At 39.9% G+C, this 24,558-nt stretch overlaps 1 protein-coding gene across 2 annotated transcripts in view; it reads left to right on the top strand.

The window, feature by feature from the left end:
• Positions 1-24,558, top strand: part of otud7a (OTU deubiquitinase 7A) — a 59,528-nt gene that overhangs the window by 26,196 nt on the left and 8,774 nt on the right. For both annotated transcript variants that reach the window (XM_057836080.1, XM_057836079.1), the window contains 6 exons: positions 3,206-3,307; positions 3,825-3,952; positions 4,245-4,357; positions 5,762-5,889; positions 5,959-6,108; positions 18,502-18,616. In XM_057836080.1, the coding sequence (XP_057692063.1) occupies positions 3,206-3,307; positions 3,825-3,952; positions 4,245-4,357; positions 5,762-5,889; positions 5,959-6,108; positions 18,502-18,616 (736 nt within the window). The remainder of the gene's footprint in view (positions 1-3,205; positions 3,308-3,824; positions 3,953-4,244; positions 4,358-5,761; positions 5,890-5,958; positions 6,109-18,501; positions 18,617-24,558) is intronic.

The raw sequence follows: 24,558 nt of genomic DNA, 5'->3' as shown, positions 1-24,558 counted from the left end.
AGAAGGATGAGTACAACCCCAAGAACACCATCCCAACCGTGAAACATGGAGGAGGAAACATCATTTTTTGGGGCTGCTTCTCTGCCAAGGGTACAGGACGACTGCACCGTATTGAGGGGAGGATGGATGGGGCTATGTATCGCTAGATCTTGGCTGACAACCTCCTTCCTTCAGTGAGAGCCCTGAAGATGGGTCGTGGTTGGGTCTACCAGCATGACAACGACCCAAAGCACACAGCCAAGGCAACTAAAGAGTGGCTCCGTAAGAAAGCATCTTAAGGTCCTGGACTGGCCTAGCCAGTCACCAGATCTGAACCCGATAGAAAATCTATGGAGGGAACTGAAAGTCTGTGTTGCCCGGCAGCAGCCCCGAAACCTGAAGGCTCTGGAGAAGATCTGCATGGAGGAGTGGGCCAAAATCCCTGCTGCAGTGTGTGCAAACCTTGTCAAGGACTACAGGAAACGTTTGGTAACTGTAATAGCAAACAAAGGTTTCTGTACCAAATATTAAGTTAGATTTTTGTGATGTATCAAATACTTATTTCATGCAATTAAATGCAAATTTATTATTTAAAAATCATACAACGTGTTTTTCTGTTTTTTTTGTATTAGATTCCGTCCCTCACAGTTGAAGAGAACTTATGATACAAATTACAGACCTCTACATGCTTTGCAAGTGGGAAAACCAGCAAAATCGGCAGTGTATCAAATTCTTGTTCTCCCCACTGTATCTTAGATGCACCTTTAGCTGCAATCACAGCAGTGAATCTGTGTGGATGTCTTGTTTGATAGCCAAAAAGCTCAATTTTGGTCTCATCAGACCAAAGAATTTTCTTCAACTTGACCATGGAGTCTTCCACATGCTGTTTGGCGAACTCTAGTCGAGATCTAATATGACTTCTCTTCAAAAGTAGCTTTCAACAGTGTTTCAGTTTCAGAGTGGTGTTATGTTTGGCAGAAATCAAACACTGCAAATCACCAAAAACACACCATCCCCTCTGTGAAGCATAGTGGTGGCACCGTCATGCTATGAGGATGTTTTTCCAGCAGCCGGACCCAGAAGGCTTGTAATAACAAACTGCAGAATTAATAAATGCTTCAAAATGTACCGAAATCTTGGGGGACAATCTTCTTCAGTCTGCAAGAGAACTACGGCTTGGGAGAATATTTATTTTCCAGCATAACAATGCTCCAAAGCATACTGCAAAAGCCACACAGGAATGGTTAAAAATATCTACGGTAGGTAAATGATCTGGATTGGCCGATTCAAAACCCAGAACTCAAACTTATAGAGAAATTGTGGCTGGACTTGAAAAGGGCTGTTAATGCCTGATACTCGCGCAACCTGACAGAAGTTTTTGCAAAGAATAATGGAGCAAAATTGGAGTGGGCAGATGTACAAGACTGATTGAGACTTATCCACAAAGACTCACTGCTGTGATTGCAGCCAAAGGTGCATCTACAAAATACTGACTTGAAGGGGGTGAATAATTATGCAAACAATTATTTTCATTCATGTTTCATTGACATTACTCTGTAGAAATCTGTTTTCGCTTTGACATTAAAAAAGTTTTTTTCCGATAAATGTTTGTTATGAATGCCAAAATATTTTGACCATGATTGATTTATGAATGTAATAAACGGGGAAAACATCCATGGAGGTTAATACTTATGATAGCCACTGTACTGTAAGTCCTATCTATTTGCTCTTAACTCGATTATGCAGTCATTTCAGCTGTGAGGACTGTGTAAAAGACTCAGGGCTGTCAAGAGAAACCCCAGACTCCTGTAAGGGAAACGGAATGGGGCGATGCGAGAGAAAGCGTTTCTCATCTTGGTTTTGTGCAGATTATCATGTGAATGCTGTCATAGCATCATTTAACATATTTTTTGTGCCATAATCCATCACCCCAAATTGAATTTTTGGTTCATTTTAAACCATACCAAAGATATTCCAACTGGCTGTTTTGTTACAGGACATCTCATGCTACTTACAGTGTATCACAAAAGTGAGTACATCCCTCGCATTTCTGCAGATATTTAAGTATATCTTTTCATGGGACAACACGGACAAAATGACACTTTGATACAATGAAAAGTAGTCTGTGTGCATCTTATATAATAGTTAATTTATTTTGCCCTCAAAATATAGCCATTAATATCAAACCCCTGGCAACAAAAGTGAGTACACCCCACAGAAACTACGTACATCCCTAAATGTCCAAATTGAGTACTGCTTGTCGTTTTCCCTCCAAAATTTAATGTGACTCGTTACAGGAGTGCTGTCAGCATTGCTGCAGAGATTGAAGAGGTGGGGGATCAGCCTGTTAGTGCTCAGACCATACGCCGCACTCTAACATCAAATTGGTGTGCATGGCTGTCACCCCAGGAAGTAGCCTTTTCTGAAGACTGTACACAGGAAAGCGCGCCCGTCTCATCAGACCATAGGACATAGTTCCAGTAATCCTTGTGCTTTGTTGACATGTCTTCAGCAAACTTTGCAGGCTTTCTTGTGTACCGTCTTCAGAAGAGGCTTCCACCTGGGGTGACAGCCATGCACACCAATTTGATGTAGAGTGCGGCGTATGGTCTGAGCACTAACAGGCTGACCCCCACCTGTTCAATCTCTGCAGCAATGCTGACAGCACTCCTGTAACAAGTCACATGACATTTTGGAGGGGAAATGACAAGCAGTACTCAATTTGAACATTTAGGGATGTACGTAGTTTGTAAGGGGTGTACTCACTTTTGTTGCCAGGGGTTTGGATATTAAAAGCTATATTTTGAGTTAATTTGAGGGGCAAATAAATTACCTCTATTATATAAGCTGCACACAGACTACTTTTCATTGTCTCGAAGTGTCATTTTGTCAGTGTTGTCCCATGAAAAGATATGCTTAAATATCTGCAGAAATGCGAGGGGTGTTCTCACTTTTGTGATACACTGTATAATTAAATACCTGACTGTTGTCATGATCTATTTTCTCCAATCAAATATGTATAACTATATATTTAACACACTTTAGCAAACAAATTAGACGCATAAATTCTCACTTAACGAATGTAAATGGGGAGGATCTCCAATCAAATGTGTATAACTATATGTTTAACACACTAAAGCAAACAAATTAGACGCATAAATTCTCACTTAACGAATGTAAATGGGGAGGGAAAAAAAAAAGTTTACCGTTGTATGTTTTTGCACAGGTCGTCTGAACTGGTGGTCCACCATGTGCACCAGCTGCAAGAAGCTGCTTCCTCTGGCCACCACTGGTGATGGGAACTGCCTCCTCCATGCTGCTTCTTTAGGTAAGTCTGGCACGTTAAAGATGCATTCAACTTTGATTCAAGTATGTCACGGATGAATTTTTAAACGTCAAGCCGAGAGTGAAAGATGGCATTTGTCTTTATCAGGCTTTGTCCACTTAACATACTGATCCACTTCTATTATAGGCTCTGAAAGAAAAAGTAATGTCTATAACATGATTAGTAGATCAGCATGTCATCAAGATCATTGTGTTATTTTAACAATGAAAGTATCAAACATTAGTGCTTTTATTTGTGTTTTTATTTATATTTCTTAATTGTGTCTTGTTTTTTCTCATGTGATGTAAAGTGCTTTGAATTACCTTGGATTTAATTGTGTGCCACAAATACAGTGGGGAGAACAAGTATTTGATACACTGCCAATGGGTTTTCCCATTGACTGTGTATAAAATACTTGTTCTCCCCACTGTACATTCACCTTTTCTTTCGAAACAGCTGTGCTGAGCTGTCGTTTCACATGATCTTCACGCAAAAGTAATGTTGTATGTGTCTCTTTCAGGGATGTGGGGCTTCCATGATAGAGACCTGATGCTGAGAAAGTCCCTGTACACCATGATGAAGAACGGAGCAGAGAGAGATGCCCTAAAGAGGAGATGGAGGTGGCAGCAAACCCAACAGAACAAAGAGGTTGGCAGAGTATCTCTATTGTAGCACATTGCACCTGAAACACCTGAATAAGCTTATCTGTGCAAGCGAAATGATCATCCCCATTAATTTTTTACTCAAACCCATATTTTGCTATAGTGTGGTGAATCATGAACTTTTTGTCAATTTAGTAGTACAACTACTTTTTCGTCGGGCTTCTCCCTTGATAGTGATAGGTTCACCAAACTATCTTTTTGGAAACAGTGAAACTGAATGATGAAAAAGGGATCATGTGGGCGAGAATGTGTTCATCAGAGTTGTGTTTCTTATGCAGTCTGGCCTGGTGTACACTGAGGAGGAGTGGGAGCGGGAGTGGAATGAGCTGCTCAAGTTGGCCTCCAGTGAGCCTCGCACTCACCTCAGCAAAAACGGCAACACGAGCGGAGGGTAAGTTGTCTCGAATGCATGTCTCCCACACATATGCTCAAAAAGAAGCTTGCGTAACATACATTTAAAGGTGTCAGATCTGTATTTGCACCAATGTCTTGTTGTAATATTGGCGTTGTACTGAAAATGAAACTTGACTGGAGGCCATTTCAGAGGTCATTAGTGATCCTGAAGAGTGAATTCAGAAGACAGGATGGATTTTCTGTACTTACTGACAAAAAGGGTTGTTAATACCAATACTAGCATTCACAGTGCTCTAGATAGATACATACATACATACATACATACATACATACATACAAGGCTGGACTTGGCTTCATGTTAGGTACCATGATTATACTTTAGAATTCTACCAAAAAAAAGGAATCTTTGAAAATGTAAAAATAGTGCGATTAATATCTTAAAACAAGGTTCTTTATAGTCAGTTTCCTTTTTCCTGTCATTTCCATATTGATGCCTATTCCACCAACAGTAGATAAATCTAAATTTTACTAGTTCATGACTCATTTGAGGCTTAACTTTGTCTATATCTGTAATCATGTTATTGACAACAGTTGTAGCATGTTTGCTGAAGGTTGAACACGGTGGGAAAATGTGCGGAGTTGTACGGTGAATTTTATAAGCACTTAGTACATCCAATTCAATAAAAGCTTGTGTCATTGTATGCCATCTAGTGGTGTTCCCTTGGTACTTACCATTTTAGTAACACTTTTAGGCTCCCTCCCACTCAGTGTTTGCTCCCCTGTTGCACAAATGCAAATGCAAGCACCTTTATTGAAGCAGATCGGCAACAAACTTGTTTCCTACGCCTCCGCACAGAGTAACCATATGTGCCCTTTATCGTTTCTGTTCTCACAAATCAGGTGTGATGTGCTGAACAAAGAGAAAACAGACGTTTTTAGCATGGAGATGCTATTTTATTAAATTTTATTTTCAGCCGGCTTTCAGTCACAGAAAAATCCCCTTTTTTCAAAGCCTCATTTACTCCATTAGTGTGGTGGTTTTAACCTGTCGTTGGCTGTAACACTGTAATCAGGTTTGAATTGTTTGATGGTCCTAGTGTGAGACAAGCCACTAAATGGGTTGAGTGGGATTCACATATTAAGAGGCTCTTCATTAGAGTTAATTTGGCTGCGTAGGTGGTTATTGTGCCTGACTTAATTGTTGCACATTTTCTTGTTCCCTAGTGGTCGCAAGCGTAAGCGCTCTGATCCCACACTTCCTTTCACTCTTTCATTCTGGCTCAAGCAGAGCTGTAACGGATGGATCTTTTGTTGTCCTGCCAGATGAAATTGATATAAGGGATGAAATTATGTGATTGGCCGATACACGTCTATTTTCACCACTAATGCTTATATCCGTAAGTACTAACTCAGGAAATCCCTCGGGGTTTTCTGACTACAGGGTGGATAACTCGGAAGATCCGGTCTATGAGAGCCTGGAGGAGTTCCATGTGTTTGTGCTGGCCCACGTGCTCCGCAGGCCAATTGTCGTAGTGGCTGACACGATGCTCAGAGACTCAGGAGGTGAAGGTAAGCTCGTCACAATCATCTCAATAATAAGTAAATCTTCAACAATTTAACTTCCTTACTGATCTTCAGCGTTTGCGCCAATCCCATTTGGAGGTCTCTACTTGCCCCTAGAGGTGCCTCCGAGTCGATGTCACTGCTCCCCACTGGTGTTGGCTTATGATCAGGCGCATTTCTCCGCACTGGTGTCCATGGAGCAGAGGGACCAGCAGCGAGAACAAGGTAAGCATCATTGCGCCTTCTTGGAGAAAACTGCAGTGGCGTTTATCAATTTAAGGCAGCACCTCTTTGGAATTAAGGCTGTCTTCTGACTTCATGGGGAGATTGCAAGTGGTCTGCCTGTCCTGCTGGAGGTGAATAATGTATGAAATAGCAGTGGAGTTATGTGTGATCCATTATTAAAAGATGCCAGTTGGCAGCGAGAACTTGGGAGTGGCCAGAAAGTGGACGGCAGAGTCCTGTGATTTATTTAGCACTAATACTAAGGAAATGTATAATTAATCAGCGTGTCCATATTTGATTGCTTGAAATATTATAATATACAATATATCGGTGGATAAACAAATGTCATTTGATATAGTTTAACTGTTTGGAATTAGCCAGCTGAAGACCTATTTAATGTATTTTTCATACTTGAGGCACACCTAAATATACCGTATTTTTCGGACTATAAGTTGCACCAGCCATTAAATGCCCAACAAAGAGGAAAAAAACATATATAAGTCGCACTAGAGTATAAGTCGGATTTTGGGGGGAAATTTACTTGATACAATCGAGCACATAGAACAGATATGTCATCTTGTAAGGCAATTTAATATAAAAAATACAGTAGAGGACAACATGCTGAATAAGTGTACAGTATGATAATGTTACATGATGCATGAACATTAATGCGAACGTGGCTGGTACGTTAACATAACGTAGCTATGAAGAGTTATTCAGATAACTATAGCAAAAAAACATGGTAACAAGTTTACCAAACCATCAGTGTCACTCCAAAACACCAAAATAACATGTGAAATGACATAATAATGTGTTAATAATTTCACACATAAGTCGCTCCATAGTTTAAGTCACACCCCCAGCCAAACTATGAAAAAAAACTGCGACTTATAGTCCGAAAAATACGGTAAGATGCATTAGTGCTGCAATGTACAGCATTTGTCATTTGTTCTTATCTTTTTACATTGTAATTATTTTACTTAATATTTTATTAATTAGTTTGATGAATGATAAATAAGTGTTTACTGCAGCAGTATAAAACAGTTATAGGTGCACCTTACAGTCAGAAAAATATGGTAAATCATGCTCAACTTGAGAAGGAAAGACAGTAATTACTTTAATACAGTATGTATATATACCCTGGAGATCAAATTTACTCAACTTTATTTAGTCTGACTTCAAATCACATTCGATTGCAACTTTTCAATTGAAGTGTTCTACCTTTCTACAGTGCACCGTTTTAGGTTGTTTCTCAAATGATTTTCTTATGTCATAATGTAAAATTAGAAATTAAATAATTGAATATAGATTCACAAAACATTTTGTAACTTTAAAAGCAGTTCCATTAGAGCAGCATATCCAATGATATCTCACCCTCACAGTTCTGAGGTTAGGTTTTAATTTCTGTTCTCTTAGTTAATGGTTTAGGTTTCCTTCGGGTCCAGCTCCTTTCCAAACTTCCTAAAAATGTATTGAAGACTATACAACTGACCATATGAGTGAGTGATTGTTCTGCGAGTGACTGGCGACCAGTCCAGAGTGTACCCGCTTCCATCATCAAATGGCGTAGCCTCCAGTTCAGCAAGCAATAAAGAAAAGGAATGGGCCAGTCAAGTCAGTAAATGTGTGACTGAAAAGAGACAAGCTCATCTTGAGTTCAGTAATGATACCTTTGGGTGTGAGATTTTTCTAGTGTGATGTGTGTCTTGGTGCTATAATGTTTAGGAAATACTTCTCTAAACAGCGTGATATCATCCGAAATGTGAACTTCATTCCCACTCTGACAAAACTTACCTTGATTCTTACACCATTGTTCTGGTCAATACAACCCTGGCTTGAAAATGGCAAATGTGGTTCTATGTCCATCTAACAAATAATATTTGAACAGTTGTTATGCTCAATACGTCTACATGTTCTTTCCAAATAGTGTCATTTAGGTGCAGTGTTGACATTTCCCCATTTGGTCAGTGGACTCCTTTTCATTTTGCCCAATCAAATGTCAGTGTTGCCAGTGTTTATTCTTGAGGTCACAATAATCCTCGCATGTGTTCCTTTAATTGACAAACACAGTGGATCTCCTTGACAACCAGGCTAAGTAGTCACGGCACTGACTCAGTGGGTGGGGAACGCACTTGTCATTTCAGTGGGCAGCCTGCCAGATCCATCTCTCTGTCATACAAACTCGGACTACCAACTTCTCCTCTTTCTCTATGCTGACGAAGAGCCTATTCTCAGCGTATAAACAGCAACCTAGTTATTAAGGCAGAATATGACCACTGCAGACTAGCAGGCAGACATGATTACAAAGCTGCTAACCCTGCCCTGCAGCATATCCCTTCACTGCCAGCAGGACTTCAAATGCAGCCAACTCCTCACAGTCATTACCTACTCAGCACCCGTGTTTTTATTTGGGCGCGGAGTCTGTATTTTATCCACTAGATGGTGCATAGGTCCACAGAAGCCGCAATCCCTTTGCAGCACGTCTGTACTATTTCTCTCTGGTACACAGAGTTCTGTGTCGGGAACATTTCAGCTGCAGTGTCTCTCCAGGATGTTATGAAAACACTTTTTACTCGAGTCATGCAAGGAATCACATTACAGGGCAGTGCTCTGTAATACTCCGTTTTGTATGACAAAAGAAAATTGTTCATATACTTTTGTGTGATATAAATAGGAATCTTCAAATGTTGCTAGATTGGCTCATATTTCTGACTAAATGCCAGCCGTAGAAGAGGTCATCCGAGGAAAAGGTCCACTGCCAATTAGGGCAGAGCAGTTCTAAAGCAAACCGTTAACCACATCACCACATATGGGCAGGGTCCTGGGGTTTGCCAGAGGGCCCCAAACAAACTGAGGCTCTCTCCTGACAGACAAACCACTGTGTGGATCTCTCAAGTGGAGACTTACTCTTAGTTTTCCCCTCGTACAGCAAAGCGCATCGAAGGGGCTCTTGGTGGTCGTGTGTGTTCAGGTGCCATGGACTGCTAGGGAAAACTGGCTCTTTCTTCAGCCCCAATGTATGAAGGATTAAAGCAGGGTCCACCCCTAGTAATTTGACTCTTAATTGCGCAGACACATCCTGTTGTTGGTCCTCTTAAGCTTGCTTGCATGGCTGCTCAATAGTGAGCTGGAAGAAGGTACCAATAATCAAGGAGGGACCATCAAAATTATCTGTTGTTCTAAAACCAGGGTCATCAATTAGCGGACCGCGGCCCACAAACGGACCACGGCAGTCCTCTTTGTGGACCCATAGCAAATGGCACTTTAAGAAAAAAAAACTTTAACATATATTATTTGTATGAATCGCTGATCTATCGCTATGCGCTTCTAATCTGTCGCTAAATTCTGTTTCATTTTTTGTCAAATATCTTCCATGTTCCCACTTCTGTTGTCATCTCTATGACAACGATGCGCGGATTGGCTGAGAGAGCCTGCATGCTGGTAGCTAGAGTGGACGGATCACAACAGTGCGAAACACGAGTCGCACCCGTCACTTTGCAATCTGTTTGTTTTAGGGCTGTCAAGATTATCGCGTTAACGGGCGTTAATTATTTTTTTAAATTAATCACGTTAAAATATTTGACGCAATTAATGCGTGCACTGAATGAGCCGCTCTCGCATTGCCTCAAACAGATTTCAATGAGGCCGTTTATGGACATTAAGAGTGAAGAGAATGCCACTGGCCGCTTGGGGGCAGCGCAGCGCCGTTCCATACTAATGTTATTCCTTCTAATAGTGGGAGAATTAGTAGTTGTGAGACGTTTATGCTGGTGCTTTGTGCTCCACACATATTTCGGTAAGTTTGCTTTCTTTTAGTGGCAATTATGTGTCTCTTGTTGTATTTTGGGTAAGATATGCACAGAGATATATCTTTTATAAAGGCGAGTGGACACAGGCTGCGCCGTTTATTGGCATACGCTTCTGCAACTCCTTCACAACAAACAGAAGTATCATTTAGTGAAAGCACAACAAAAATATTGCTATCTCTCAAAAAAATAATGTTCACAAAAAGAAAAGCACTTCATTCTGTAGTAATGAGGCCCTATTCTCACACAGCTAAACAACAATGCAAAGTGAACTGGCATTACTCAGAGTTTCGTCACTCAATTCTTATTATTGTTATTTTTATTCTTCTTATTATTATATTAACTCTACTTTTGATTAAAAATTGTACAAATTTTATTAAAACGAAAATATGAAGAGGGGTTTTAATATAAAATTACTATAACTTGCAACTATAACATTTATCTTTTATGAACTACAAGTCTTACTATCCATGGATCACTTAAACAGAAAGAATGTTAATAATGCCATTTGTGGATTTATTGTTATAATAAACAAATACAGCACTTATGTACAGTATGTTGTATGTATATATCCGTCTTGTGTCTTATCTTTCCATTCCAACAATAATTTACAGAAAAATATGGCATACTTTAGAGATGGTTTGAATTGCGATCAATTACGATTAATTTTTAAGCTGTAATTAACTCAATTAAAAATTTTAATCATTTGACACCCCTAGTTTGTTTACATGCCACCAGTGCGTTGTATTCTTGTTTGGTCAAAAGAAAACCACCTTTACCACCTTCGACCTGCCTTGTACTTGACCGGGGCAAATAAGTATTTAGTCAACCACTAATTGTGCAAGTTCTCCCACTTGAAAATTTTAGAGAGGCCTGTAATTGTCAACATGGGTAAACCTCAACCATGAGAGACAGAATGTGAAAAAAAACACCCAGAAAATCACATTGTTTGATTTTTAAAGAATTTATTTTCAAATCATGGTGGAAAATAAGTATTTGGTCAATACCAAAAGTTCATCTCAATACTTTGTTATGTACCCTTTGTTGGCAATAACGGAGGCCAAACGGTTTCTGGCACTCTTTTGATGCCACGGGGTGAGATCTTGCATGGAGCCCCGGATCGAGGGAGATTATCAGTGGTCTTGTATGTCTTCCATTTTCTAATAATTGCTCCCACAGTTGATTTCTTTATACCAAGCGTTTTACCTGTTGCAGATTCAGTCTTCCCAGCCTGGTGCAGGTCTACAATCTTGTCTCTGGTGTCCTTGGACAGCTCTTACATCTTGGCCATAGTGGAGTTTGGAGTGTGACTGACTGAGAGTGTGGACAGGTGTCTTTTATACCGATAATGAGTTAAAACAGGTGCCATTAATACAGGTAATGAGTGGAGCCTCGTTAGACCTCGTTAGAAGAAGTTAGACCTCTTTGACAGCCAGAAATCTTGCTTGTTTGTAGGTGACCAAATACTTATTTTCCACTGTCATTTGGAAATAAAGTCTGTAAAAAATCAAACAATGTGATTTTCTGTTTTTTGTCCACATTCTGTCTCTCATGGTTGAGGTTTACCCATGTTGACAATTACAGGCCTCTCTAATCTTTTCAAGTAGGATAACTTGCACAATTGGTGGTTGACTAAATACTTATTTGCCCCACTGTAAGTGGACCCATGCTTGAATGAGTAAAAAAAGCATTGTGGACCTTCAAGATTTGTATTTGAGGACCCCTGTTCTAAAATGATATTTTTTATGCTTTATTATAGTCAATTTATGTTCGAAATAAGGTTATCATACTCAAAGTACCAAAGACTATTTTCTATAGCGCTGCTTGCAGTGACTTTTCATAAGCTCTTGTGGTCAAACTGACCCACTGGAAAACTCTATTTCCAGTACTGCTTCTAAACCCATTACAGGTTTTCTTTGGCAGCCCTGCAGCAGCCCCTCCAGCTCCTATTTGAATGAAGTAAAGACTATGTTTTACACAAAAAGACCACCTACATAACAGCGGCATTACCAGTCAACTCTAGCAGGCTTTCACTGCTCTATCTATTAAACACCCATAAGTGTTTTACTCATCAGGCCCTCTCCATAATTAAATCAACATGGCAATCACAATTAAAATGTTACTTGTTGTGGTACCATGTGTTGCTACAAATGGGATATGGCTGGAATTAAAACACTGGGGTTCCACTGTAAAAAAAAAAAAAAAAAATCTGAGAGGGTGAGGCCGTCTTGAAATGAACAACTGCTATTTACTCTGCTAGTGCACTGGGCCCTTTAAAAGTACAGCTGTACATTGACCGGAGTCAGGATTTAAAGTTTTCCAGACGGCAGAAATTGTTCATGAAAAGAGGAAACATTGGCTCTACAGAGCTGAAATAGGCTACTTTGCCTTTTTGCGGGGACTAAAAGAGACCAGACTACCCACGGCTCGCAATGCTTGAGCTGCTGAGTTTGCACTAGCTACAAGAAAAACACAAATTTCTGCCTTTCCAACAGATGTATGCTAGCAGAAAACACCCACATTTCTTCTCCTGCTAGTTACTTTAATCAAAGATGCAAAGTGAGCAAGGTGACTGCTCTATGATGTCAACCAAGCATACGCTGTGGGAAATAGTCATTCAAGATGGACAAAACAAGGCTGCCAGCAGAGATAGTAAATACGTACATTACAGCACACTTTAGTCTCCCGGAGCTGCACTGGCAATCTCAAAATCTGGACGTTGTCCAACTAGCAGCAGTAGCTCACGCAGCAGTTTAGAAAGGCGAGAAATTAGGACAGCTGCGCGTGTACTGTAGGAGACAGGACACCACCTGACAGTCCTCCTCTGCCTGCTGGATGACCCCTATAAGAGAAAAGCGGGTGTGAGCTGCCTCGTGCTCACGTGCATGTATTTTTGTGAGTGTGCTTCCATGAACAGCGCCTCTCATCTCTCTGTGCCACGGGCATTAGTCACGCCTTTTTTCACCCACTGGTGTGACTTGTGTTGTGCTAAGTCAACCTTGACATCTGTGCTTTCTAATAGGCAACTCTTTGTATTATTTCAGTGAACAGCCGTTCATCATGGGTTAAGGGTTCAAAATTGACTTGCAATAGGTGAAAATCCACTAAATTGAATTATAATATATGTAGAATTTTTTATAAATACAGTAGTTTTACCTCTCACACACTCTTTATCAGTGGTGATAATATCAGTGTTACAGTACAACGCCGTTATTGTTTTCAGTAGTGAGTAATCTAATTCATTTCTTTTCTCATCTATGCAACGCAGTTACCGTTACTGAGGATGTAATGGCGTAGGGGTGGGCGATATGGCCTTAAACACGTATCACGATAAATGGAGCAGATTTACCTCGATAACGATAAATGATGATAAAGTCGCCCAAGCGGACTGTTATATAATTTGAAAATCTTAATCAATGCATGAAATACAGATTTTCTTGTTTAGTTACCAGCATTCAATTTGATATATTTAACAATTGTACATGCAGTCTAGACATTAGGTTTATAAAAATGTATTGTAAACAATAAGAATTCAAGTATGAGCATTTATAACAGCGTGTATGGCTTGAACAATGTACATTGTCAAAATCAATATGCCTGTGCAAACATGTCATTGTAACACAAATGACTTGCAGCTTGAACAGTAGCTACACTTCAAAAAGACAATTTATTGTGAATGGCTGCTGTGACATAATTATTCAATACAAGTGTTTACTTTATGGTTTCAGGGTCCCCCCCCCCCCCCCCAGTGCATTTTTTAATAAATACACGCATACATGAACCCCCAAACAGACAGACAGACACACATTAAAGCTATATTGATCTTCTGCAAATGAAACACTTAAGATTTTATGATAGCAATAATGACACAGAATTAAGCACATACAGAAAAATAGCTGGGGCCATTTCTCGGTCATATTAGAAGTTTCACCGTTGGATTCTGCTTTATGCTGAATGCTTTACCATCACAAAAGCTATCAGAGAAATCACACAGTCAGATACAAAATAACGCAACATAGTAATTGCTAGATGCAGTCCGTGCCCAATCCACTCATTAAGTTCAGCCGTTTCGACAAGATTAGAGCCGCTATCCGACTCCATCACGTTCATTTGTAGCGTTAGCCGCTAGCGGCCGCTAGCGTTAGCTGCTAGCGTTAGCCTGTGGCCTGGCTACCAGTAGAAAGCACTGAAAGCACCCTCTCCGGAAATCGTGAGAACAAGGGAGGACAGCGGGTGAAAGCCCGCCTGGATGCCACCAAGAGTCTATTAAATGTCGGGTGAAAGTTTGGCGAACCTCCCTTAAGCCACACTCCATCACGTTTTGCTTGTAGCATTAGCTGCTAGCGTTAGCTTACCGGGCTTCTGTTTGATTGGCTTCCTGATGATCACGTGACTTCCTACGTAAGTACATTCACTGCTTTCTTAAAGGGGAATGAACATAGACGAACAACACAGAGTCAAAGCGGGATGAAAAGACTATTTTCTTGTTTTATTAATTTACCGAATTTACCGACATGGTCAAAATTACGTCGGTCATCGTGAAGAATTTCGGTGACGGTAAATTTTCGGTTTACCGCCCAGCTCTATAATGGCGTATGTTACTTTTCGTTACTACGTTGGTTGAATGATGCAAGAAAAGTCTGAGATACATTGACTCACGGAAGCAGAGTGGGGAGGAGGGAAAAGAGTTTTGACACCGTTGCAAACTCGATGCTAGGTGGCTCCAATAATACCTGACTATAGCCGATAGCCTACAAACTAAGCCCACATGACGCATGATGCGGTAGATATCACATGAATATAGAACTAGATGCGAAATGACAGACTCGGCGGCGTTAGGACATGTATAGAGAACTAGATGCGAAATGATAGACTTGCTGGCGTTAGTAAACAGCCACCATCTTAAATTATTAGACTTCTCAGGAAGGCTCTGTTGTGGAGAACCTTCCTAGCGAACCGTAACTTTTTATCTGAAATACTCCTAAATCGGTAAAATCTTGACTTGAATTTATCTTTAAATGATGAAACAGTTTTAAAACTTTCACATGTCGAAAGTAGACCGATGGGAACTAATGCAATAACGGGAGCAATTTTAACAACTTTAACGGTTGATTCACAACATTAAATGACTTCCAAACATAGCAAAGGTTACTATCTAGTTATCGCAATATCCGCAATACTCCTGCGTCTTGTTAAGTTTAGGGTAAACAAGTGGGCTAGGGCCAATTGTCCCAAAAACCTTTTGAACTTCACATAGTGTGTCCTCTCTTTTTTTAGAATGGAGAAAAAAAACACCAATTACTATGCCAAGTAAGTAATTACCCTTACATTCAGGTAACTGAGCTACTAACTCAATTACTTTTTGGAAGAAGTAATTTGAAACTGTAATTATTTACTTTTTTAAAGTTAGATGAACAACAGCGCTCTTTATACACATTTGGCTGTATGAAAATATAGTTTTTAATCGCTTGGTAAATATAAATGAATGAAAAACTATAGTAAAAGAAATAAGAACGTTTATGGGAAATAGTGCTGGGTCAGTTGTGCCAGCTTTTACCTAGTGTCTTAAAAGCAAGAGTAGTCTAGTAATGCCTCCAACTGAGGTATGTACAGTGGGGCAAATAAGTATTTAGTCAACCACCAATTGTGCAAGTTCTCCTACTTTAAAAGATTAGAGAGGCCTGTAATTGTCAACATGGGTAAACCTCAATCATGAGAGACAGAATGTGGAAAAAACCCAGAAAATCACATTGTTTAATTTTTTAAGACTTTATTTCCAAATTAGAGTGGAAAATAAGTATTTGTTCACCTACAAACAAGCAAGATTTCTGGCTGTCAAAGAGGTCTAACTTCTTCTAACGAGGTCAAACGAGGCTCCATTCGTTACCTGTATTAATGGCACCTGTTTTAACTCATTATCGGTATAAAAGACACCTGCCCACAACCTCAGTCAGTCACACTCCAAACTTCACTATGGCCAAGACCAAAGAGCTGTTGAAGAAACAAAATTGTAGACCTGCACCAGGCTGGAAAGACTGAATCTGCAATAGGTAAAACGCTTGGTGTAAAGAATCAACTGTGGGAGCAATTATTAGAAAATGGAAGACATACAAGACCACTGATAATCTCCCTCAATCCGGGGCTCCATGCAAGATCTCACCCCGCTGCGTCAAAAGAGTTCCAGAAAACATTTAGCCTCCGTTATTGCCAACAAAGGGTACATAACAAAGTATTGAGATGAACTTTTGGTATTGACCAAATACTTATTTTCCACCATGATTTGCAAATAAATTCTTTAAAAATCAAATAACGTGATTTTCTGTTTTTTTTTTCTTTCACATTCTGTCTCTCATGGTTGAGGTTTACCTATGTTGACAATTACAGGCCTCTCAAATATTTTCAAGTGGGAGAACTTGCACAATTAGTGGTTGACTAAATACTTATTTGCCCCACTGTACATTCAGTTTAGAATCTAGTGCATCCCTGGAAACAGTCACCTTGGATCCTAAATCAACAGTGAGTGAAATAATGAAGCTTTGGGGAGGAGTGGTCTTGTGGCACACTTTCTGCCAACAAACTGTAAATTGTGCCACATATGGAGAGAAATAAATTGGGGTAAGTTGTGCTATTGATTATTAAAGTAAAACAGATCATTTTCATCTCAGAAATGGTACTGACCTATCAAAATCAGAAAAATTCAATAACTCACTACTTATTAAACGGATATTGGAAGATTCATTAATTGTTCAAACACAGCAATCAAAAAAAAAAAAAAAAAAAAAAACCTTGATCAAACAAATTTTACTCTGGAAGGTAAAAGGCAGGATGAAAGAAATGGCTTTCCATCCAAAAATGTAGTCACATGACCAAATCCTGTTTTTCTGAATTACATTGGAGGCACATATTCCCCCCATCACACCTCAACCCAATTCCCCTAGATGCTATGACTAAATGTGTCATGAGTTAATACCTCTTTTATGATTTTTGATTTTTTTTTTTTTTTTTTTCCCAGCTCTACTGTGATTGTCATGCTGGGAAACAACATTAATGAGGCACAACCGCCAGTTGATGGCATTGATGTAGATCTGAGATCAATCCAATTTCTGACTGTACATAAGAGAGATCAATAGAAATTGGCAGTACTCACCTACAAGGTGGAAGTCAGAGAAGTTTAGGCATTTTAAACTTGACCAGACAAGTATTTGTAGGGTATATGCTGTAGTTAGCATATGTACTGTGTCTATGTGCGTGTGTGTGACATAATATACGAATAATGTTTTTTCATTCGTGCCAATGGACAGAATTTCATTTGGTGAAAGATGAAATGCTCTATTCAATGTTCCACTTGTTCCACTGCAGTGCAAAAATGAAAAACATTCATTACTTTTTTTATATGACACCTGAAAATACACATATTGATGTGGCAAGCTATATGGATGCTAGCCCTCCGTACGTCAATATTCGATTGTTGCTGAAAATAGATCAATATAGCTAGCTATATAAAGATTTACTTGGGTGTCATCATTTAGCAAAGTACTACATAGTTCTTGGATACATGACAAGAATGACAGTGTTACACATTCCGAATGGAACGACTGGGGTGCTAGTTGATGATTTAGCGCCATTTGCAGAACATATTTAGCAGTAAATTTATTATTTTGTAATCAAAAGTAGTTCCTAAATCTCCTGAACTACCTACTTTCTATGAGTAAACTACTACTACAATGGGATTTCAGTGAAAGAATAGATAAAATTCCACTCAAAAATATGAAAGGTACTGTATAAAGTGCTGTAGATGAACTTCTATAATGCGTGGTACTTTACTCAGCTTGAAGTGACATGTTAGCATTGCGACCACTGATGTCAGATCACATTTAGTGATCATCTTGAACACGCTAATGCCTTTCTGGGGTCTCTGACCCTGTAGCAAGACGACAAGGCGTCATCACAGAACACGTCCCGCCAGTGTTGTGACTCTTGTCACATACAGTGCATAAGTGCTCTTAAAAAGGATGCCAGAGCGAGCGATTTGGACCTGCTCTTTGAGCAGCCCACCCCAAGCCCTTCACTCTCGGTAGCCTTAGGAAATATATCACATGGGCAAGTAGGAGTCTTTTTGCGTCCACTCCCACGCTGTGCACGTGCAGTAGTCAGCTCAGGCAGACGCAGGAAGCAAAGGGTGGGTGTCTGTTTTCTGTTCTGTGTCTAGTGATTAGTGCTGAGGTCCTCTTCCTGTCTGTAAGGAGCTGATATTATCAGTGGAGGATGAATGAAATCATCTGGTCTCTTATCACGCCACTGTGTCTAAATGCACTCAATTAAGAAAGCAAATCAACTGGTACAACCCACATCAGTTTTAAAACCATTCTCTTCCTCAATGTCAATCTGAGCCACTTATTCTTGTTGCTTGGTTACCTAATTGTTAATTTTTCAAATACAGAAATTAGCTTCTGTTCAAATTTTGGGCCATATTGAAATTGTGGTATGATTTCAAAGTAGATCAGTCAGGTAAGTTCCACTTTTGAGGGATCATTGGCATTTCAGTGATAAAGCCCGTTTTTTTAACGCTGATTCTCGTCTCTTTCAGCTGTAATCCCTCTGACCGACTCAGAGCACAAGTTGCTGGCCATCCATTTCGCCGTGGACCCTGGCAGGGACTGGGAGTGGGGCAGAGATGACAATGATAACACCAAGCTAGCCAAGTGAGTCTCATGTAGCATCTCATTGGGTTTTGATGGTTATAATTAGGGATGGGAATCGAAATCCGATTCCAATTCCAAACCGGTTCCTAGTGTTTCGAGGCATCGACATCACAATGAAAAAGTCTTAACAATCCCTTTAACGATTCCTAAAGACGCGTATTGCGTCGTGACGTGTCTTGTTGTCCATATGCATCAAACTAGCATGGCGCCAAGAACCACTTGCTCCAAAGTTTGGCTACACTTCACCAGGAAAGAGGGTGAAAATGAAAGGTTATGATGGTTTAGCATGAGCATTGCAGCCGTAAACATAACAATGACAGCACGTAGGTTCAAATGCTCGAAAGTGTGTCTTCACTTCACGAGGAAAAATGACAACAAAGCGACTTGCAGTCATTGCAAAGTGGAGATAAGTGCATCGGGAGGGAATACGACTGCACTGTCCTCACCAAGACGCTAAGGCTCAGTCCTGGCTATACAGCTAGCTAAACTTCCAAATGACGATGCAGAAGACGTTGGTATAATTTGCTGACTTTATTCAACCATCACTTGAAGAGTGAAACTAAAAATAGAAATGAAACAAATCAATTTCGTCCCCAATAACAAACAGGTTTGCATCAACGTAAATCAGCGATGATTAGCTGCTAATACAGTAATACTGTAACACAAACGGTTAGCATGTGTTTGCTAGCATTAGCACATCATTCAAACCACTACACAACTGGATTTAAGTGTCCGATCGTGAGTGGAAACACACAACAACAACACAAAAGATGATACATACAGATGTTGCCTCTGTAGATATTTTACAAACATTAACAAAAAACGTAGGCTTGTAGCAGTGTTTCCCTCTCTCACTAACTCCTCACTCGCTTGGATGCGGCACTTCTTCGCGTGGAAGCGCGCTCTTCTTCATGTGAGCGCGTTCTTCTTCACGTGAGGAAGCGCAAGGGCGCCCCCACATGAGCGTGAAAGCACCATAAAAAAACTAAAAGGCATGCATTTCAATATAATGGTAAATAATTAGAGGTGCACGATAATTATCGGTCCGATAATTATCGGTCCGATAATAGGAATTATGACGTCATCCCAATAACTCCAATAACATTATATATTAACGGGCCTATAGACCCTACTCACATGACGTCACAACCACGCCTCCGCGTCATATTGTCTGTCTACTCGTCGTTTTGACGCATTACCGCTACGTAAATTCCTCCTATTATGGCGTGTTTTTCTGCTCGATAACATTAATAATCAAAATGGTGAAGGCATGTGTGGCGGTTGGTTGCAATAACAGAGAAGATAGACGGAGAGACTTGAAGTTCTACCGTATTCCGAGAGACCCGGAGAGGAGAGCGAGATGGACTGCTGCAATTTGACGAGAAAACTGGGCTCCAAACGATTACCACAGATTATATAGTAGTCATTTTATATCTGGTAAGATGCATTTAATATATATTTAGAGGGTTTGGGGCTGACAACCACAATTAAGATCATTGCGAGTAGGCCTGTCCCGATAACAAATTTTAGTGTGCGATAATTATTCTCATAAATTATTGCGATATGCGATATTATTGCGTCCCCCCCCCCCAATTTTTTAAACCAATTTACAATAACACAGTGCGAATACAGTATATATTAATAGATGAAGTACACCCATTTAAACGCGATATTTACTCTTAAATTCAAATATACTTTTTAAGAAATCACAACTAAAAACAATAGACCATACCTCTTAAGTAAAAAACAACAATATTGATACCGCACAGAAACACAGAATAAATAAAATGTGTTTTAAAAAAAAAAAAAAAAAAAAAAAAAAATTGCACTTAACAACTTCAGCATTTAGAAAAATGAAAACTTTTCCCGTCATAGCTTCTGCAATGGTGTTCCATAGGGATGCAATGATACAGTTAAGTCATGGTTCGGTACGAATTTTGATACGAGGGACACGATTTTCGATCCGATTCAATACATTTAATGCTCTGTAAAAAATATATATATAACAATTGTATTTTTTGTTTGTTTTTTTGCTAACAAGCAAAAATTAAATTGCCATCATATAAACATGCATTTTAGTGCATAATATTTATGTGCTTACTTCTTACTGATATGAAAAAAAAATTGTATAAAAGTGCTGAGAACAATCTTTACTGTTTGTAAAGTGAGGCAGGGCACACCGTTGATTGCTACAGCTCTCTTAGTAGCTAGGTTTACTACATGAGCAAGACATCCTATTTATGGTCTGAATCCATTTGTGTCACGTACTGAATTAACAATGTTTGCAACATTATCTATAGTCACTGGTATGGATTGATTTGGCCTTCTTAACCTCATGTGACAAATGACAGTTTAGAATTCATCGATGTAGTATATGGACTACATGTCCCATAATCACTCTGGGCTCACGTAGCCAGTGGCATGGGAAGTAGCACATCTAGTTTGCCATTTCATGATATCTAGTGTGTGTGCGCAACCGCGCATTAAAAAAGTTAGCAAGCGCCGCTGAAGTCACGTCTGCTCATTACTACACAACACCAGCATATGAGGGCTTTCATATACAGGACGAGTTTGAAGCACAGCGCTCTTACCGGTAATTTCATTCAGCTGTTCGTTGTCAAAGTGAGGTTATTCGTAGCAGCCAAGTCGGTAACAATGTTTTGGCGGACTTCGTTGTAAATATCCAGCGTTGTGCCGAAAAATAGCCGCCCGCGTGAAATGTCACTCCTGACGGGAGCGCCCACACGTCAACAACACCGGCGCGCCATAGATGGTCCACAGTCACTCCGGAGCACTGACGCGGCCGGTATACGTTGAACAATAGGATATAATGGGTTCCCATTATATTTTTAATTGGCTCCGGCGCTAGTTTTTGGCGGACCTGGAACGAAGATGCATTTTGCGCAGTTGGTAACGAACTTTTAACAGCACGTCTGCCGCACGCGCACACACACGTGCACGCGAGGCGATAAATCGCAGCGGAAAAGTTACCGCCTTCATTTTTAAATGGAATTATTGCATATTGCGACAGGCTTAATTGCGAGGCTAATCGCCGACAACATACAGTTTCAAATTCAAGATGCTTATTTCTTCCACCATCATTACATTTTGAATAATATTTAGCTGGTACCAAGTGAAAGAAGCTGGCCTCGTCTACGGATCATCAGTTAAACAGGTGTGTCCAAACCTTTTGCAAAGGGGGCCAGATTTGGTGTGGTAAAAATGCGGGGGGCTACCTTGGCTGATTTACATAGAACAATATATTTAAACAAATTTTAGCAAGCCCTTCTGTGTGTCACATTTGCTTTATTATTATTTTTTTTTAATTCATAATTTCAACAATCTCGTCTTTGTGGCATTCTCTTTCGACACTCGGCCTCTTGCGAAATACTGCTGCTGTGAAATGAAACTAGTTTCAAGTTGCTATAATTTCTCGCTGCGTATCTTCCCTGTAATGTTGTCTGTCTTGTTCGGTAGTATTATCGCGTCACATCGAACTCTTTGAAAACAGCGACTGTCTCTTTGCAAATGAGGCAGACATAGTTGTTGCGTGTTTTATTGAAGAAATAGTCCAATATCCACCTAACCTTGAAGCATCGACCATCGCAGTCAACTTTTTTTTTTTTTTAATTGATTGTTGCCATTTTAGAAAATTGGAAGTAAAGGGTCACACGGGGTAATGTTGCTTAGAGTGCTGCTCTTAAAGTTTTTGAAACTTTCATGAGAATAGGCTGATTTTGTGTGGACAAGATAGTTGTAGATATCAGGGTAGCAGATGTCAGGCAGAGAGGGCGAAGACAGCGGGTCGAAAAATATCGATTTAGGCATCAAATATGGATCTGGCGAATAGATAGACTGAAGCTTTTCCACATAACGCCTTTTATGCAACGCATCCAATGAGTTTACAGCGTCTTAAAGCACCGGGGCTTCCATGAATTGCTCTATAAACTGAACAACTAATTGAAACCATTGAGAATAGGGCTAAACAGAGACTGACAATATGGCGGCCGGATACAGCGACACGTCATTCTGTGACGTTGGTGAGTAGGGTCTATTAATAATATTTTTGGCACGGTGTCAGATTGGGATATGAGCATTTGTTTCCACTCCTGTTTTGTTAGTGTTCTACAGCAGGGGTCCCCATCTGCCGGGCCGCGGACCGGTACCGGTCTGTGGCGCATTTGCGACCGGGCCGCAAAGAAAAAACAATTTAATAACGACCGCATTCTGGCCGAATTAACCCTGTGCCCCTGCTTAACACACCAATATCTCTGTCTACTCTAGATATAATACTACGGGATAGATTAAATGTTGTCATAGAAGTCCATTGGTTGGACTGCTAGCAATACATCTTGTTTGTGTATATAATATATCTATGTGCGCTTGTCCTCGATAATAGCATATTACTAGGCCGCGGCGCAGCACATTTGTTCCCGGAAATAATTAGCCCCCACACGAGCGAAGATAACAGGAAAACAGACGTCTTTGGAAATATTTTTTCGAAAAGGATATTTTTACGGCGAAAAGGGCACCTGACGAGCCTGCAACCTCGAAGACCCACTAACTGCGAAGGAGTGGATTCGTGACCCGTTTGTGAATAAACAGAGAGATCGCAAATGACGGCGACCTTATTAAACGTACATTTGAGACAACAACTCTATCGAGGTTCTGGATTAAAGTCATTCTGGAATATCCTGACATCGCGACAAGAGCGTTGAAAACCTTACTACAATTTCCAACATCGTATCTTTGTAAAGCGGGCTTCTTAATTAATGTTTAACAACAAGGCGAAGTCGTTAATGGTGAGCGCGGTGTGCGGCTGTTGCGTGAAGCTTACATGGCAGGATGAATCTGAGGAGAACTTTTCTACAAGTCCTTCCATGATCAAACGTAAGTTAATATTCTTTTCTTTCAAGAAAGTTTGTAGTGTTTACTTTGGAATCGCTGCATTTGCGCATTTTGCGGCTATGTTTAACGTTACGCGCATGCGCAGAACCGCATCGTTGCAATTTTTGATGGGTTGCAAAATTTGTCAGAACACCAGTCCGTGAAAAAAAGACCCAAATAACACCGGTCCGTGGTGCAAAAAAGGTTGGGGACCCCTGTTCTACAGGCTGCATTTTTCCTTCAATGAGTTATAAACCTTACTGTGGCAATTAGCAAATTTTGCATTACAGTGTTATGTTTACAAGTTCTTGAGAGGCATTTTGGTTATTGATAGGCTTGCTGTTCTATAATTTTCCACGTTAAGAAAGTTGTTTCAAGGACTAAGACGACAAAAGTCTCCTCTCCTGTTGCACCAAATGTTTTATCTGCTGACAAAGCACAATACTGTACATGTTGGGTTTATGTTTGTTTTAGATCAGTTCACATTGTTCAGGGGAACACATCGTTAATGATATTGACTGATTGATTGTGATTGACTCAAATTATATTTATTTGAAAAAATTAATATGGCCACTTTTTTTAAGTCAAAACTGTTCTTTGTTTTGTTCATTATAATAATGTTCATGTCATCATGAAAATTCTGGTTTGGTCAAAGGCAAATCTATGCTGAATCAACCACTAGATTTCTGACCTACAGGTGTTTAAAAACTCAAGTAAATATACATTGAAAAATTATTGACATATTGTGGGTTATCGTATCGGTATTGGCCTTGGGGAGCAAAAAGTTATCGAAATCGGTGTCAAAAAATGAATATCGTGCACCCCTATAAATAATACACTTTAACAGTTTGACACATATTGCCAAAGGCAGAACAACGACCTGTATGCCAATATGTACCAATATTTTTTATTTCCATTAGAAAAATGTTTCAGTAAAATGTTACACATTGTTGTGCATTTGCCACTTATTGCCACAGTTACCATTGAGGCTGTGGGCCTCTTTTGACCTCATTGTGAGTTTGTAAGGTTGTGACTTCTGATTAAACAAACTCGAT

Source organism: Corythoichthys intestinalis, chromosome 5, assembly GCF_030265065.1.
Source record: "Corythoichthys intestinalis isolate RoL2023-P3 chromosome 5, ASM3026506v1, whole genome shotgun sequence".
NCBI lineage: Eukaryota > Metazoa > Chordata > Actinopteri > Syngnathiformes > Syngnathidae > Corythoichthys > Corythoichthys intestinalis.
Note: the sequence above shows the minus strand (reverse complement) of the source record. Positions and strands in the feature narration are given on the sequence as shown.